The 18,738-nt window shown below is 40.9% G+C and overlaps 1 protein-coding gene across 1 annotated transcript in view; it reads left to right on the top strand.

Annotated features, from left to right (window-relative positions):
• LOC128071132 (pantothenate kinase 1) overlaps positions 1–16,250 on the top strand; it is a 53,059-nt gene extending 36,809 nt beyond the window's left edge. Inside the window, exons 3-7 of the mRNA XM_052664098.1 lie at positions 1,030–1,283; positions 5,982–6,158; positions 6,657–6,780; positions 10,068–10,193; positions 14,748–16,250. Of these exons, the coding sequence (XP_052520058.1) occupies positions 1,030–1,283; positions 5,982–6,158; positions 6,657–6,780; positions 10,068–10,193; positions 14,748–14,807 (741 nt within the window). The 3' untranslated portion in view covers positions 14,808–16,250. The remainder of the gene's footprint in view (positions 1–1,029; positions 1,284–5,981; positions 6,159–6,656; positions 6,781–10,067; positions 10,194–14,747) is intronic.
• The last annotated feature ends 2,488 nt before the right edge of the window (positions 16,251–18,738 follow it).

The raw sequence follows: 18,738 nt of genomic DNA, 5'->3' as shown, positions 1-18,738 counted from the left end.
CCTGGGCCCCCATGCACAGAGAGGGCAGAGTGTTAGCCACTGGACCACCGGAGACATCCCAGCATTTTATATGTTATTATCATGTAGCCTTCACAACACTATGCTGTGGGTATCATCCCCATTTTACAGAGGAGGAAACTGAGGCTTGAGAAGTTAAGGAACTAGCCCCACATCCCTCAATTAGCTAAGTGTTAGAGCTAGCATTCAAAGTCAGGCCCCTCTAACTCCAAAGCCTGGCGCCTAGGAAAAGGAGAGCTGGGCTATTTGGGCTCAAAGGAGATTGTCCCCAGCCCCCAGGCTCACGTGCCTCCCTCAAGACTGTGTATCTTTTCAAGGAAGTGTAAAAGTCTTTCTGCTTCCAGAACATTCTCACTCTCTTCACCCCGTGGTATGCTGGGTTAGTTTCCTGTGGCTGATATAACAAATTACCACCCTTCTAGCGGCTTAAAGCCACAGAAATGTATTCATTCACAGTTCTGGAGGCCAGAAAGATGAAATCAGGGTGTTGCTAGGATCACACTTGCTTCAGAGACTCTTGGGCAGAACCCATGTTTTGCCTCTTCTGGCGTCTGGTGGCTGCTGGCATTCCTGGCCTGCCATGCAGCCCTGTAGTCTCTGCCTTCTGTCTTCATGTGGCCTTCTCCCCTGCATCCATCCAGTCTTCCCTGTGTCTTATCAGGAAGTTGTCCATGGACTTAGGGCTACCCAGCTAACCCAGGATGCTCTCTTCATCTCAGGATCCTTAATTTAATTACATATGCAAAGACCTTGTTTCCAAATAAGGTTACAGTCGCAGGTTCTGAAAACTAAGATATGGGTATATCTTAGGGGCAAGCATTTAACCCACCCCACATGCTAGTGGCTGGTTTTCCACTGGAATGACTGAGTCTCCACAAGATTTCCCAATGCGGTGCTAGAAGAATGTTTCCACGCCTTTCACATTCATGACACATTAAGACCAAAGAAAAGCGCCCAGGACATCCCCTGAGGTGGTGACAGTCTCCCTCCCACGGGCTTGTTCTCTTTCAGATTGCTGACCTGCAGCTCCACAAACTGGACGAACTGGACTGTCTGATTCAGGGCCTGCTTTACGTCGACTCCATTGGCTTCAACGGCAAGCCGGAATGTTACTACTTTGAAAATCCCACAAATCCCGAATTGTGTCAGAAAAAGCCGTACTGCCTGGATAACCCGTACCCTATGTTGCTGGTGAACATGGGCTCAGGTGTCAGCATCCTAGCCGTGTACTCCAAGGACAACTATAAAAGAGTTACAGGGACCAGGTAAATGCGGTTTCCACTAGGAGAACCTGTCTGTGCTTATTAAACCCCGGCCTCTTCCTTAAAGACCAGTTTCTGAAAAGGTTACTTATATTGAATACATTTTTAAAAGAAAGATCTTACCTCCCCAACCAATCAGAAAGGATTTATTGGATGTGTTATACAGGGTGATTGATAGAAAGGTGAATAAAACACAGCTCTTGCTCTGGTGGGAAACTGGTCAGGTGCAGGAAAAGGGTCACACAACCCAGAAGCCAGGTGGAAGGATGTTTGTGATGGTCAGAGGGCTGCAGAGAAACCCTTCCTTTGGAACTACCTTGGTGCCTAGCACAGGAAGAATTGCTTGAAATAATGTCATTCCAATCAGTGAGCCAGACTGTTTACAGTGCTTTTTACCCTCAGATAAATGCTCCCGCTGCAAACTGGAATAGTCAGCACACCTCACAGGGAATTTGGAAGTACAGTGGATAGGCTAACAGCCCTGTGATGGCAGTGGGGTGGAGTGAGTGTTTCTTTGTGTATACACACCCTATGGGCACGTGGGCTCAGCTTCCAGTTAATGGGGATTCAACACGGAGCAAAGATACAGGGTCAGAAGTCTTTGAGAGATCATAGTGTAAACAAAATTACAAGGGTTTTCTTTACTTGTAAGAGGATTAGAATGAAGTTTCTTATTGGACCACAAGAACCCATTTTTGGAGAAACGGTTTAAGGAGCTAGCACTGTGTGACATGTGCTTTGAGACATGATGTTGAAAGTGTTGTTTTTGATAGACAAAGATATCATGTAACTCCCCTGAGCCTCAGTATCCTTGTTTGTGCCACAAAGTGAGTTGTTTCTTAATTTGTACCTGCCTCTCCAGTACTGACATTCTGTAATCCTACTCACGCATAAGGAGGCGAGCACTGCTTTTCTCCTGTATTAACATGACTTGTCTGCATAAATCAGTGGTTCACCACTGGGGAAGGGAAGATTGAGCCCCTCAGGGGAGGGAGGTTTGACAATTTTTGAAGATACTGTTTTTTGATTTTCACAACTGGAGATTCAGTGATACTGGCATCTAGTGACCAAGGGTGTTGCTAACTATCCTACAATAGCTCCCTACAGCAAGAACGTGTCAAGTCCCAAATGTTAACAGTTAGTGGTATAAGGAAACCCTGGTACACACATCCTGACTGATCCTGCTTTGTGTGTGTGTAAACTGCCTCCAGGCAACACACTTTCTTACTAAGAATACAGCACTAAGCTGAAGAATCACAACTAATGAGGCCCCATAGCCTCATTAGGCCTGTCAGAAGTATCAGAGACAAGTAAATATTTTGGCTAGGCTGGGTTTACCTGAAGAGAGTGATCTCCTGAGAAAGGTATAATCTTCAACTACAGGCTTCCTCCCGAAAGGGGCCATCGAATTGGTACAGCTAGTCCCAAGGTAACGACAAGCTAACCGTTGTCCACAATTAGAGATATTTATAGTTTTGTTGATTAACACTAAACAAAGTCACGATTTATATCACAGGTACATGCTCTCAACCTTGGAGGTTCCAAGGATCTGGTTGTCTTTGAATAATGAGCCAAACTGTGATGTTGGTATCTGGTATATGTGCAGTAATGTCTATAAATTCCAGTGACTGGTAAATGCTGGTTAATGACCAGTGCTTTGCAATCAGCGAATACTGTTTGGATGCCCAAGCTTTCTGACAAGCTCCTTTTAGCCAGTAGTTTTGGAAAGGTATTGCAGGAGACTGAAGGTTACGAGAGAGCCCTTTCCAAGGCTGCCACAGGCTGGGGAGGGGAACAAAATATCAAGTCTCTGGACCCCAGGTCTTCTTTGTCCAACCAGTTATTCTGCCAAAGGTTTTTTGGTTTGTTTTTGATCCAAGTTACAAAACCACTTATCTATAAACTGCAGGCATACCTCATAGAAATTGCAGGATCAGTTCCAGACTGCTGCAATAAAGCCAGTATCACAATAAAGTGGATCACATAAATCTTTTGGTTTCCCAGTGCATTTAAAAGTTGTGTTTACACTATACTGCAGTCTATTAATTGCACAATGATATTATGTTTAAAAATATATATATATATACCTTGATTAAAAAATTTTATTCCTAAAAAATGCTAACCATAATCTGAGCCTTCAGCAAGTCATAATCCTTTTATAATAGTAATTCCAGAGATCACAGATGTATAGTTTTACTGCATCCTAGATTCATAGCAACATTTCATTTCTGTTGACACAACTCCAATTATAGCAGTCAATGAAAAAAAAAAAAGCAGAACTTAACAGCTTATATTGTTAGAATGTGTAATCTATGAAAAGAGGAATGTAAAGACTTTTCAAGCTTCAGTGAAATGACCAGTGCAGCTTATTTCATTCTTTTGGAATCTATTTTAAGGGCATGAGCATTCATGTAATTGGATTCTTTTAGTTTCTTCCTGAAATTCCTCACTACACGTTTGTTGGGTTTTTTAAAAAAAAGAATGATGTTTTGGTCTCTGATTTGCTGAGGATTTTGCTGTGTGTCTGCTGAAACAAACATGCATCTGGTGATGAGCGAGAGAATCACTAGACTGGATAACGGGGGGGCAGGTTGAGGATGTTAATAAAGTGCTCTTCTGCGACTGTACATTCTTCCCTCCCACCTGCAGTGTCCCAGCTGTGCCAGCGCATGCTTGCTTTCCCCATTCAGCACCGATTCTTTGTCAGTCACCTGTCATTTTCCAGTCATACAAAACCCTTGTCCCTTTTCACTCATACCAACACATCAGATGAGTTGCCTTCTTTCTAAGTCAGCCAGTGCCTTTAAGTGCTTATATGTTTGGAGTCAGTTGCTGAACACCTTGAGGAATACAAATACCTGATTTCAAAGACAGGATATTAGTGTGGATGAAAGGTAGAAACTAGAAATGGGAGCTAAGCTTTATATATATATATATATATATATATATATATATATATATATATATATAAACATTCACACACACACACACATATACACACACTTACAAAGAGAAAACAAGACAAATTCACGTCACACAAGCCCAAAAGTGTTCCCATTAAACCATGCTAGCTATGTGAGGCAGACAAAAAACTAACAACATCTCATGATGCACCATGTTAAATGTAAATAAGCACAAACTTTCTTAGAGGAAATCCAAAATTTCTGCTGCTACTGAGTTGTCAAGCTGGTAATGCCCGTGGAGCTCCTTTTGTCCTCATGGTACTGCACCTGCAGTTTGGATAGCTGTGACTGGTGCCTAACTACCTAATTTGCTACGAAGACACATCATTTCAATCAAGTATGTATTTTTGTAAGAATCACTATTTAAGAAATACTACAGTTATACCTTAGATGTAAATTCTAAAGAACTGTGTGTCTATAATCTGCTACCTTTTTGGTAACAACTTTTTGACAATAAATATAGTTTACCCTAAGTTTTCTTTTTTTTTTTAGATTTAAGTTTTGAAAATAACCTCGATCTCAATTTGAATTTTCTCTTAAAAGCCAGTATCCAAACACATGTGGAATCCCCAGGGCTGGCAGTTCTTGGAATTTCAGAACAAACTGATAGGCATTTACTCTTCGTAAACAGAGAGTAAGGCCCATTCATGGCCATATCAGTGCTCTTCTCTGCCAGGCGCTCACTGCTGACAGTTTTATTCTGAATCTGCTTTTCTTCCCCTCAAATAACTTTGATATTAATATACAATTGAGTTCCCTCTCAACTATCATGATTGGTTTCGAATTTTGTCTCAAAAGACTGTTGTAGAGGAATTCCCTGCACCCCTGCCCCCACAAAAAAAAAAAAAAAAGCTTTTAAAACATGGTTCAAGCACTGAGACCGTTTTAAGATCTCTGTTACTATTTTTTGACTATCGGATGGTAAGTAAAATACTAATAATCTTTTCCAAAGTTTACTAGAAAAAAAATCAAATATGAGATCCATCAATTGTTTCCTTTTTGAAATTTCTGAGAACCTTCAATGACATTACTTCTGCTGGAGAAGCAAGGCCAGAGGAAAGATACAGCTTTGGGACTGGCTATTCCTGGCAGAGTCCCTGTTCAGTTTTGTTCTCATAGAGTCTGTCTCTCTAGATTTGAACTATGCTGCATGTATACACAGTTTCTAAATATTTGTATTTAGCTACATATTTTTTTTTTAATAGCAATCATTTCTCTGGTTATTTGCCGCTTTCACACCACCCAGATTGGAGAAGGAAATGGCAACCCACTCCAGTGTTCTTGCCTGGAGAATCCCAGGGACAGCAGAGCCTGGTGGGCTGCCGTCTACGGGGTCGCACAGAGTCGGACACGACTAAAGCGACTTAGCAGCAGCAGCAGCAGCAGCAGCTCATGATTTGGCCCCATTTTCTAGGCGGGACAATTGCATGAAGCACTTAGGTCAGCGGCTGGTTGAAGGTCTCACAACGGAAATCAGTGAGAGTCTTTCTCTGGGTTTTGTCCTTAAACTTCAGGGCAAGTTTTCCTTGATGTTTCTTTTAGTCTCTGCCCTCTTTTTTTTTTTTTTTTCAATCCGATCTACCCTAAAAGCTCTTTTTCACCCAGCACTTTAATTCAAGTGCCCCTTAGTTTTCTTCTGTTTTTATTCACCCGTATTAGTGATCTTGATGTAGTTGGGGACTTGGATGGGCAAAGTCTTCCAGTAAAACTTAAAAAATAAACCTTATTGTTCCTTCAGTCTTGGAGGTGGAACATTCCTAGGCCTTTGTTGCTTGCTGACTGGTTGTGAGACCTTTGAAGAAGCTCTGGAAATGGCAGCTAAAGGCGACAGCACCAATGTTGATAAGCTGGTGAAGGACATTTACGGAGGAGACTATGAACGATTTGGCCTTCAAGGATCTGCGGTAGCATCAAGGTAGAGACTAAGTAGCTAGGAGCACTAGTGATTAAACGCAAGGCAGTCTCTCCACCCTGGCTGTTCATTTAGTTTTTTGTGTTTTTTTTTTAATGTCAACCTACCAGCGTGGTGCAAGGATCTATGGTATTGGAGCTCAGACTTGATCTCCTGCCCTTGATGAAGCACTGAGATGTTTAGCTTTGGATACCTGTGCTTAAAATAAGGCAGCTTTGAAAGAAGGTTCTGGAAAACTGCAACAGTTTCCCCTGTTCCATTCAGATATCTAGAGGCATTAAAAAAAAATTTTTTTTCCCCATTAATAGCCATGCTACTTTGCCCCTATTAAAAGGGCGGCCAATCATCCATACGGTAATCCTGTCAGCTTGTAAACCATGATAGCTAAATCAGGTCATTTGAGCTTGATCAGAGTTATTCATAAAACTCTCCGCTACTTTGGTGGAAACATGGGGCCTGCCTGAGGATGATTTTGAACACTCGCTAATATTTCCAACATAGCTTTGGCAACATGATGAGTAAGGAAAAGCGAGATTCCATCAGCAAGGAAGACCTCGCCCGAGCCACCCTCGTCACCATCACCAACAACATTGGCTCCATTGCTCGGATGTGTGCACTGAATGAGGTAAGGCCTTAACCTCGGGACAACCATCTGTCATTCATAAACATCATTTTTGGCAGTGCAGTAACTGTTGACCCTCACAACATGACAGATCCTTGGAAAACCTGCTGTTTCTCATAATCATACCTTACAGAACATGAGGGATGTGTGTTGGGGGAGGGAGAGGAGTATGTGTTTTATTTTTAAGGAGGCACTGGGTGATGACAAATAAAACCATCTAACCGGGGTAACAGTAAAAATGACAGTCCATACTATAACCTCTCCAACCTCATGGACACACACTGATTGAACTGTGAGGGAAATCTCATGCATCCTTGTAAACAGTTGCAGGTAAAACATTCCACTTGCAATATTCGATATTCTCTCTGCTTTCAGCTTCTTTACAGTGTTGCCTTGTGGCATGGAGTTCAAGCAGCATTGTACAGGGCTATCAAAGCACAGAGAGCTTGCTACAGCTGAGGCCAGCCAGAGTCCCAGGCACAAGAAAGGGCAGAGTTGGTGACTGACAAAGCTTTGGTAACGTGTTTTAAAACATTGCAAATTACTTTGAGAAGAATAGAAACCTTTTCTGAAATACAAGATGCATCAAGTAGAATAGTTCTCACCGAGTTGTATTAGGAAGACAAGAAAGAGGCATTAGGATGTGGAATAAGTCATAGTAAAAGTATTAAAGAATCACTGTAGCATCAGTAGTGGGGCTTCCCAGGTGGCACTGATGGTAAAGACCCTGCGTGCCAATATTCTTGCCTGGAGAATCCCACGGACAGAGGAGCCTGGTGGGCTACAGTCCATGGGGTCACAAAGAGTCAGATACAACTAAAGCAACTTAGCACTGGAGCATCAGTAATAGAGTTTTCAAAATATGAATTTTCATAGAAATGTGACAGACATACAGAAGAGGGCTCAAATCACAAGGGTACAGCTGACAAACTGTCAGATACACGTGCATGTGTGCACACACACACCTGTATAGCCACCACTCAGATCAAGAGTTAGAAGTCTACAGGTAGCTGCAGAAACCCTCTCCAGCCCCTTCTAGTTGAACAGTGGAATATTTAACAGGGTAGGAGGCAGCCTTTATGACAGGTGGGTGGCAGCCCTGCCTTTGAACTCTAGGGTTATGAAAGAGACACACTCCTTTTATAGTATTGAACAGAATTTGTCACTGGCCTAGGGATCAGTGTCATGCTTTTTGTAAGCCCCATTTCGATTGGAGTTTAAATGAGGGTGGTATTCAGATGAAAGTATGTATTCCAGAGACATGCCTTTTCAAAGTCCACCATGGTCATGGGATTCACTTTAACAGAGAATTTATTTTTTGACATTAACCTTTGAGGAAGGTTTTCCTAAGAAGCCAAACAAGCCCTAGGACTAGTACGTGTATAGTTGGCTGTGCCCATAAACTCTCAAAGGTCACTTGGGTGGAATGTCTCCCATCCAATAGAGCAATAGGTGCTGTTTCCCCTACTTTCCAGAGAGCTGCAGTGAGCCAGCGAATCTTTTTACAGGTATCATAATCACTTTACGAACAGAGTAACTGCTTTTATTTTTCACTTTTATTTCAGTGTCAATACCATTTATTGTTGGAGTATAGCGTCGCCATGGTACATACTATTAAAAGTTGGCATAACCCTTTTGAATGTTTCTGTGGTGTTGAATGAATGAGAGGACTCACGGATCACTTGGGGCCAGGGTTCTGGTAGCCAACGTCCTGCCAGCCATTGCTTTGCTCCCTGGAATCACTGATTGGAGGATCTTTGATTCTAGCCATTTCATGGAGGGATACCACGTTTACTGACTCTAAAATATTGTTCTGTGATTATTGGAATGCTATCAAATAGTTCTCTACCCACTTTTAAAGTTTGTATTCTTTTTTTTTTTGGAATAGAGAGTACAAACACATAACACAGAGCTCTGAAGACACCACAAGTACAGTATACATGGAAATGAGTCACCACTGCCATCCCATCCCTGAATTTTAGCCTCTCTAGAGGTAGCCATTGTTTTTAGCTTTTCTGTTTTGTTTTGACTCTATACTATCTGCATTATAGGATAAACATACTGAATAAATATTTGATTTTTAAATTAAATGTCAGACTTTTCTTTAATGGAGTCTGAGTGTTATACCTTTTCTACTTCCACATTTTTAAAAAGAATTCTTCCATGTTTTCTTTGTCTCTTTTTTTTTTTTTAACCTTTATATCTTTGACCCACCTGGAATTTATTTGAAGTGGGTGTACCTATCACATTCTAATGCCATTTCCCTTTCTTCTGGCTTCCTGCCAGAGCAATGCAGGACTGAAAGTTTGAGCAAGTCCTACCTGGGCAGTTTGTGGCTACAGTTCTTATTTGTGGAAACATTAAAATTACCTCCCATACCCCTACCCAGGGAAAATGTTCACTGTGGTAAATAGATTTGTTAACATGTATTGTTGAAATCTGCCGCAGTCAGAAAGTGATGTTCCCACACTCTGGTTGCTCTTGATAAACTGAACAGAAAATAATGCCAGATCCCAAGACTCTGTTGCCTTTTATGTGAGTGACCATAGCAACCGGCTCTGTGAGTAAGTGATGGTGAGCAGCGTCTGTGTGGCAGACAGGCTGAGTTCAGTGTGAGGCGTGTGTTCAGAATGCAAATCTATATCCGTGACAACAAAAATATAAATGCATTTTTCATTATCTTATTGTAACCCACATATTGATCAAACAGGATATTTCATCATATATCCTAAAGGGCGAAACTGGGTGTCATTTCTTTTTTGTATTCCCAGTGTTTGCAACAGAGCAACCTGACCAGACTTGTTAGATGAATAACTCATACCATAACCATTTAATTTATGAATTGGTTGCGCGTTCTCTGATAGCCTAGTGGTTGGGATTTGGTACTGCCATCGCAGCACCAAAAACTTTTTTTAAAAATAGATTAAATTTATTTAAAAAATAATTTATAAGTTGATGATATTTTAGAGTTGGAAGTTTGGGGGATTGAAGGAATGCACAAGCAATTTAGATGAAATGTTGGGAGGTGAATTTTATATTAGACCCAAGGCAACCTAACATGATACCTGTAAACAAGCCCAATATCAGTCTGTGCCTCACCCATGCAAATTGTGGAATGAACTATGAGGTTGGTTTGGCTTCATCTTGGAAATCCTGAAAGAATTCTGCTTAACAACAACACATTCACTCTGCAAGGTCCTGGAGCACAGTGATATACAAAGCACTGGGTCTGTTAAATGCTATTTTTATGCCATGGTTCACTGTTTCTCTTTCGTTTTTTCTTTTCCCAGAATATTGATAGGGTTGTGTTTGTTGGGAATTTTCTCAGAATCAATATGGTCTCCATGAAGCTGCTAGCATACGCCATGGATTTTTGGTCCAAAGGACAGCTAAAAGCTCTGTTTTTGGAACACGAGGTAAGTTGAGTTCACATGGACTTAACTGTCCTCTGTGGACATTTTTGGGTTGTCTAACATGTGAGCAGGTTCCTTAGTTTGTATTTATGCAAAAGATAAGGAAGAACAGTATATAAAATGGAAGCTCTCTTATCCAACAATCAAGACTGCTGCTGCTGCTAAGTCACTTCAGTCGTATCCGAATCTGTGCGACCCCAAGACGGCAGCCCCCTAGGCTCCTCTGTCCCTGGGATTCTCCAGGCAAGAATACTGGAGTGGGTTGCCAATTTCCTTCTCCAATGCATGAAAGTGAAAAGTGAAAGTGAAGTTGCTCAGTCATGCCCGACTCTTAGCCACCCCTTGGACTACAGCCCACCAGGCTCCTCTGTCCATGGGATTTTCCAGGCAAGAGTACTGGAGTGGGGTGCCATTGCCTTCTCCGACAATCAAGACTAGTAGATGGTTAATTTTTTTTAAAGTTAAGAAATGAGTGATCCTAGGAAAATACCTCCCTATTTTCAATATTCTGTTTTAATATAAAATGTATAAATGTTCATTTGCTCACCAATTTTTTGAGGTAGGTAGGTCCAAGACCTCATTTTGAGCATGGGTTCTGTTGATGGGAGCTTTGTAATTGTCTTTTTTTCCATAATCCACAGTGTTATGTACCTTTTTGATTTTTGGCTTGTTTCTTTAAAGTAGATCAAGAAATTACAGATACTTATGAAGTAATTTGGTTGCAAAATCATTCTAAATTATCCCAATCTTTCATATGTACAATCTACCTAAATAGAGGGCAACAGTTGTGACTACCTTTTTCAATCTTCGTTGCATTTTTTTTCAATATTGAGATAGAGTTAGCACATAACACTGTGTAAGTTTAAGGTACAGAATAACGATTCATTATATGTATATATTATAAAATGGGTTATGATTAATAGCATAAGTTTAGTTATCATCCACCACCACACATTATTACAAAGATTTTTTGCTTGTAATGAGAACTTTCAACACTTACTCTCCTAACAACTTTCACTATTATTAACTAGCTTTTTTTCATCTTTTTAAAGAATTGAACTGGATTTTCATAGAGGTGACCATTCATCTTGTACTCTTTTTATTGGTTTTGGTGGTACATAATTACATTTAGATTATTACATTAACAATGAAATCGTCATAAACAAATTTGAGGATAAACACAACTGACCCTTGGCAAATAACTCAGTCGATGAGAACAGAAGTGTTCAGACTACTCTTAGTAACCTGGTAGCCTTGAGAGGCTAGTGTGCTAGACATTAGGCAGCCTGTTTACAGAAGTAGAGAGCTCTGATTAATTCAGAGTCCCTTATATCCAGTTTCTACACTAATAGAAATTGGAGGTTTCTAAGAGTGAGTAGGGGGGCTCTCTTTTCTTCCCACCTTCTCTATCCTCCTTTAAAATCGACACTGTAGGGTTTCCCTTGTGGCTCAGTGGTGAAGAATTCGCCTACCTGCGCAGGAAACACAGGTTCAATCCCTGTCTGGGAAGACCCCACTCGCCGTGGAGCCCTGAGCCAGCGCTCTCGGGCCCACAAGCTGCACCTGTTGAGCCGGTGTGCCACAACTACTGAAGCGTGTTTGCCATGCTCAATGGGAGAAGCCGCTGCAGCGAGAAGCCTGAGCGCTGCAGCTGGAGCGTAGCCCCGGCTCACCACAAGAGGAAAGCCCGCAGGGCAGCGAAAACCCAGCACAGCCAAAACTAGATTCATTAACTTTAAAATGGAAGAAACTAAAACCAATGCTGTAGAAAGCAGCTCTTTATCATTAGCAGGCACCCAGTGCCTTGGATAGAATGCGGCAGGAAGAACAGGAAGTGTCATAAATTTCCATTGTAATATTGTGGCATTTTTCTCATTTCCAAATTGAATTATTTATTTGAAAAGTTGCTGATGCATTTGTAAGTTTTTTAGGGCTCTCTAAACCTATGTTCAGTTTGATTAAAGCATATAAAACAATAGGAAGTTAAATACCAAAGAGTGAAAGGCCAATGATAGACATGAATACTAAAGAAAGTTTTTGTTTTTGTGGTTTTATGCAGGCTAAGAAATGATGATAATTTTTTTGTGGGGAGGATGGGGAGTCAGAATTTTCACTTTCCTGGAGAAGGAAATGGCAACCCACTCCAGTGTTCTTGCCTGGAGAATCCCAGGGACAGGGGAGCCTGGTGGGCTGTCGTCTGTGGGGTCGCACAGAGTCGGACACGACTGAAGCAGCGGCAGCAGCAGCAGCAGTGGCTATATAACATCCAGCTGAAGACTAGCAAGGGGCTACTCTTTCTGCCCCCTTCTGATGCCTATGTCAGAAGCTTTCTTTATCTCCTTTATACTTTAATAAAACTTTATTACACACACACAAAAAAAGAATTTTCACTTTCCTTCCCCCAACCAGAGCATCTCCCTTTCTCTCTACTTAGTTAATCGATTTTCCTTGTAAAGTTTTGTTTAAAAAAATACAATGAAAAAGAAAAACACTCTTCTGGATATCTGTGCTAAGTCGCTTCAGTTGTGTCCGACTCTTTGCGACCCTGTGGACTGTAGCCCATCAGGTTCCTCTGTTCATGGGATTCTCCAAGAAAGAATACTGGAGTGGGTTGCCATGCCCTTCTCCAGGGGACCTTCCTGACCCAGGGACTGAACCTGCATCTTCTGCGGTTCCTGCATTGCAGGTGGATTCTTTACCACTGAGCCACTTGGGAAACCCTAGTGTTACTATATTTAGCAATCAAAAACATAGGACACAGTTATTTTATCTAGCATTTATCTGTTTTATCTGACAACCCTAAGTTATGATCCTCTTGGACTAAGAATACAAATGCTGGATGCCATCAGGGATTAAAAGCCATCTACAGGGGCACTCAGGTAGTTAGTTGATGGTAAGATAGGGAGTAAGACCCAATGTTTTGGGGAAACCCACTTCTCTGGCAATAAAGTCATATCCTTCATACAGTCTTAGGCCTCTGGATGATAGCTATGGTTTGTTACTAAGTGTTAAACTCAGTCTCTATGGCCAGTGAAAATAGAGCATTTTTGTATCTCCTTATAGGTACTTCTCAGAAAATTCTCTACCTCCTTGGGTTCACTCTCAGTTAGGCAGGTCTTTCTGGAGGAAGGTATGGAGAGAGAACTTTCGGGAGGGCTGGTAAGGTGGCTTTCCTGCCCTGCCTGGAGTCCTCACTCAGTCTCATTCATTTCACTTAGATGAGTGAGCATCTCCTAAGAGAAGTGGACTCCCCAGGTGGCTCGGTTGTAAAAGAATCTGCCTACCAATGCAGGAGACACAGAAGATGCTGGTTTGATCCCTGGGTCAGGAAGATTCCCTGGAGGAGGAAATGGCAACCCACTTCAGTATTCTTGAAAGAGGAGCCTGGTGGGCTACAGTCCATAGGGTTGCAAAGAGTCGGACCTGAGTGAGCATGCACACGCATGTATCTTGGAACCTTAAAGAAATAGTCTAGCAGAGCAGTTGAGAACACAGGCTCTCACTGACTTGGAGACCTTAGTCAAGGACTACTTCTCCATTCTGTTTTAGCTTTTGTAAATGAAGTGACAATAGTATTTGTCTCATAAAGTTATTGTGAAAATTAAGTGAAGAAATTCATGTAAAGTTCTTAGAACAATTTCTAGCTTATTGCAAGCCCTTATAGCAAGCCCAATAAATGTTAGCAGTTGGCGGTGGAGGCAGAGATCCCTGCTGAGTAGTATTCTGACATCTGCCACCCATTTCTTCAGGAAGTAACCATGGAGCCAGGCAAATGCCAGAGAAGAGGCATCTCCTGCCTTTTGGAAACCAACTTCTCTAAAAATTTCTGGTTTTCAGGTTCTTTCATTTTACAGATGAGAGAAGCTTAGAGTTCCTTCCCGTGAGACATTACAACTTCGGAGTCAGATAGATTTTGCGATTGAGCCCTGGGACAAGGCATGTGACCCTGAAGGGGTAATTTACATTATTACCTTCCATTTCTCATCTGTGGAGTGGGGGTAATAACGTGAATTTTGCCATGACAAGGATTAAAATGCAATAATTATAATCCGAAACATCCTAAAAATACTCAACAGCAAGGTAGTAGTGTATACTGTGGTGCTAGAGATTTTTCTAAGCACTTTACATCCATTAATTTATTTAATGTATATAAGCAAATAGATACGCAGTGCATTTATTATTATTATTCTATCATGTTTCATACCAGAGTTCAGGTTTTAAATTTCTCATTATCTACAGCTTCCTAGGTGGTACTAGTGGTAAAGAACCCGCCTGCCAATGCAGAGACAAAGAGCTGTGGGTTCCATCCCTGGGTCAGGAAGGTGCCCTGGAGGAGGGCATGGCAACCCACTCCAGTATTTTTTCCTGGAGAATGCTATGGACAGAGGAGCCTGGCGGGCTACGGTCCATAGGGTCTCAAAGAGCCAGACATGAATGAATGACTGAGTATGCACGCACACACAGCATTAATGGGCAGCATTCCTCAAATTATGAAAAAGAGCAGGTATTGGGCCAAGGTTCAGAGATAATCATACAGAAGTTTTCCCATTGTTGTAGGGTTACTTTGGAGCTGTCGGGGCACTGTTGGAACTGTTCAAAATGCCTGCTGACCAATAGAGATGAGCCATAGACACGAAGCAGCCCTCTGTGAGGACAGGGACGCAAGCTCTGCTGCTGGAGAGGGTGAGAGCCACTGGGATGGAAGCCAAGCCATTATGGCAGATGAACCTGCTGGATTTGTACATAGTTTAAAATCCTTCTTGCTGATCTTTTACTCTTGGGTTTTGAGCTTATGATTCAAAGTGGGGAATACAAGAGTTTTTTCTGTATACTGTATTTTTAAAAAAAGAAAAACATTTGTGCAGCGTGGCCAAACCTACCAATTTTATGCATTGACTTTGAAAAATTGAATGATGTTTAAAGAAGGACCTGAAATGTAAGTGCTGGTTATTTTTCTTCTGGGGTTTACTGATCAGTGTGATAATTTTTAATTTCATTTAGTAATGACTCTAGAAGATTTTACCTTGACATATTTTTCATGACGTTTCATGATTTGCTGTTGGTTTCAAATGAAACTACAAATCTGGCATGTTTTACTGTGAACACTATTTGTTTGTTTACCTTTTTTTGGTCTTGTTTTTTCTGTTTGACTGTCTTATGGAAAAAGAGAATCCTTCCCCGTTTCTGTCCTCGGATGACTCCCCTCCCCCCACCCCCGCAACACATTCGTTCTTTAATGTCCTTGTTCATATTAATCAAGGTGCTGACCAACTCAACACAAAGTTAAGCACGAGATCTAAAGCTCTCAAAAGTGCCCTTGAAGAGAAAACTCTGAAGAAGTGTTCATGAATTTAGTGAGTCTGGCAAAAGTTGAAAATTATTAATATATGCAATTTTGTCATCACCCTTATGAACATAAAGTGTTGCATTGAATTTCTTTTATGTTTGGTTATAATATTACATTGAAATGTTCTCTGATTAAATGTCCTCGTCCATGCAGAGCATGTGAGTGGCAGCAAATCCTGTGCAAGATGCTGGAATTTACAGGGAAAGTCTCCCAGGAGATGAATGTTCACACTGGGATGTTTAGGAGAAGTCATGGGTTGAGGTGTCATGTAGTAATATCTGTGTTTTGTACATGTATGTACCTAGAAGCTTTGTAACAATGCCTCTTAAATAATAACAAACTTTTTAATTTAATATATTTTAGACTGAAAACTGTATTTCAATCCCACTTTCTAAAATTAAAAAAAAATTATGATACTGATCTATATATTTTTTTTCTGTTTGAAAGATATCATTGGGACCGATGGGTAACTTTAAAATGAGAGCTTTGTACAAATATTGAAATACATGAGATCTAATGATTTAGAACTAATTAATCTTTTGAATTGAGCATATTGTCGAAAGGGATTTTTGAAGGGCAGTATCATTGTTCCATGATGAAACTTTCCTTCTTTGCCTTCTGGGCACCATCTTTAATTTCCATGTCTTCAAGTCTTGAAGAAGTTGATGTCAATGAAAGTATACTCTTGTCTGGTTGAAATAAAGCCTGTTTCTGTTGTGATTTGTTTTAGTGTATACGTCATTTTCATGTCTTAACCTTCATGTCCATATTATCTGCTTTTATATCATAAAATGACTTTGTGTTATACTTCAGCTACTCTACATTTCATAATTTGAAGCTTTCACATAAGCTTGGTAAGGTCCAAAACACTGTCTTCAGTTAAAGCTGTAGTGTAGCCCTATGCAAGGATTTATTTTTTTAATGTAGCTTTATTGTTCTTACACAACTGACTCCTTATTCCCAAAAGATCACTACTATATTTGATAATTCTGAAAGAGTTGCAAAATTTGGTCATCACAAAAACATTTGATCAACTTCCACCTGGCTTAAAAAAAATTCCAGAAACTAAGAGGTTTTTTGAAAAAGGTAAGTGTGAAAACCCACATATCGTCTGTGACAGTACCTGTTTCAGATTGCTGTCTTCCATTCCTGCTCTTATCCGTCAGGGCATAGTACCCCTTGGATCCTGGTTCTTCAAAAGAAATCAAGGCATGTTAGTGCAACTACATAATTTTTAAATTATCTGGAATCACTTGATCTCACATTACAAATATATATAACATTGGTTTAGCTGAGGAAATAAATTACTCCATTATACAAATATCAGTTATATGTTGGCTACTTATAGCCAGCCTTTTTTTTTTTTTTTAAACAATGAGGGAGTAGTACCCAGAGGAATTTTTTTACATTCACTTGAATAACAGACACTTTGGCTCAACATCATGAAGAAATTTGGCAAGACTAAGAATGCTAAAGCTGAAACTCCAATACTTGGCCACCTCATGCGAAGAGCTGACTCATTGGAAAAGACCCTTATGCTGAGAGGGATTGGGGGCAGGAGGAGAAGGGGACAACAGAGGATGAGATGGTTGGATGGCATCACCGACTCGATGGACATGAGTTTGAGTGAACTCCGGGAGTTGATGATGGACAGGGAGGCCTGGCACGCTGTGATTCATGGGGTTGCAAAGAGTCGGACACGACTGAGCAATTGAACTGAAGTATGCTTATCTTGAACTCCATGAAGTCAGGGTGACCAGAAGGTCCACAGCAGGGCATCTGGTTGTGAGGCAGCTTCTGTTTGAATCCAGCCTATCCACTGATGAGCTGTGTGGGCAAGTAGTTAACCCTCTCTTTAAATCCGCTTTCTCATTCATATGTGTGCATATGAGTGCTAAGTCGCTTCAGTCGTGTCCGACTCTTTGTGACCCTGTGGACCATAACCCACCAGGCTCCTCTGTCCATGGGATTCTCCAGGCAAGAATACTGAAGTGGGTTGCCATGCCCTCCTCCACAACATCTTCCCAACTCATGGATCGAACCTGCGTCTCTGTTTCCTGCATTAGCAGGCAGATTCTTTACCACCAGCACCACTTGGGAAGCTGTTTCTCACTTATAAAATGAGGCAAATAGTAGTTTTTACCTGTATACTTAAAAAGCGTAGCACAGGGGTTGATACACAGTATCTAGTTCATTAATGCTAGCTGTGCTGAAAAAAAGAAAAACAGATGTTTTTTTAAACGAACGGGTTAAATCGGTGATTTCTAACCTGGAATGTGGGGAACCCATTTTAGCATGAAAATACTATACAGGTCTCCATATGCTAGTGTACATCTACAGCCCCACACCCACAATTCTGAAATCCCAAACTCTTAAAATTTATCTTGATAATTCATTTCACAGAAAAAGTTGACTTGAGCATTATTTATGACACTTTGGAGGTTTCTACACATTGCAAAGAAATTAATGTGTTTGATTACAAGGTACTGCCCCAGACCCTACTAAGGGTGTTAATTAGGTAGGGAAGCATTCTGAATTTTGAAACACATCTGGCACCAAGAGTTTCAGATAAAGGAATTGTGGAAATACTTACCTGTATTCTTCAGTTTATGTATTCTTCATCCATCTTTACATGGATTCAGAGTCCCTTTGTTGAGAACCACTGTTACAGGTAATTTATATTTGACATCATTCAGTTGTACAAGGAATATTAAGTTATTTTGTGCCAGGAAGGGGCACTGAGTAGACTAGGAGGAATAGGTTATAACCACCTCCTATCAAGTGTGGGGAAGACAGACGTCTTCAACCAACCATATAATTTTCAGGTGTCATTCATTCATTCACAAATATGCACAGCAGTAAACAAAACTCAGACCCATCCTCAGAGAGCTTACATTCTGGAAGGGAAGACAGATAACATTACTAATCACATAATGTTATATCAGTACTACAAAGAGGAAAAAGTAAGATAGAGGGGCCAGAGAGCGAGGTAATTCTGTTAAGAAAATGAAAAGGAGAAATTTCTTTGGTTAGAATGCTCAAAGACTACCTCTCTTAGGGGGTGATGCTGGAGCAGAGTTGAATAAAGTTGAGGACACACCATGGAAACACCTGGGAGAAATTCTCGCACTCCTGGGAAATGTCAGTGGAAGTGGTAAAGAACTGTAAGGAGGCCGGTGAGCCTGGAGTCAACAATGGGCA

The sequence above is a fragment of the Budorcas taxicolor genome, unplaced genomic scaffold, assembly GCF_023091745.1.
Source record: "Budorcas taxicolor isolate Tak-1 unplaced genomic scaffold, Takin1.1 scaffold172, whole genome shotgun sequence".
Taxonomy (NCBI): Eukaryota; Metazoa; Chordata; class Mammalia; order Artiodactyla; family Bovidae; genus Budorcas; species Budorcas taxicolor.
This window is presented reverse-complemented; position numbering and strand designations above follow the sequence as displayed.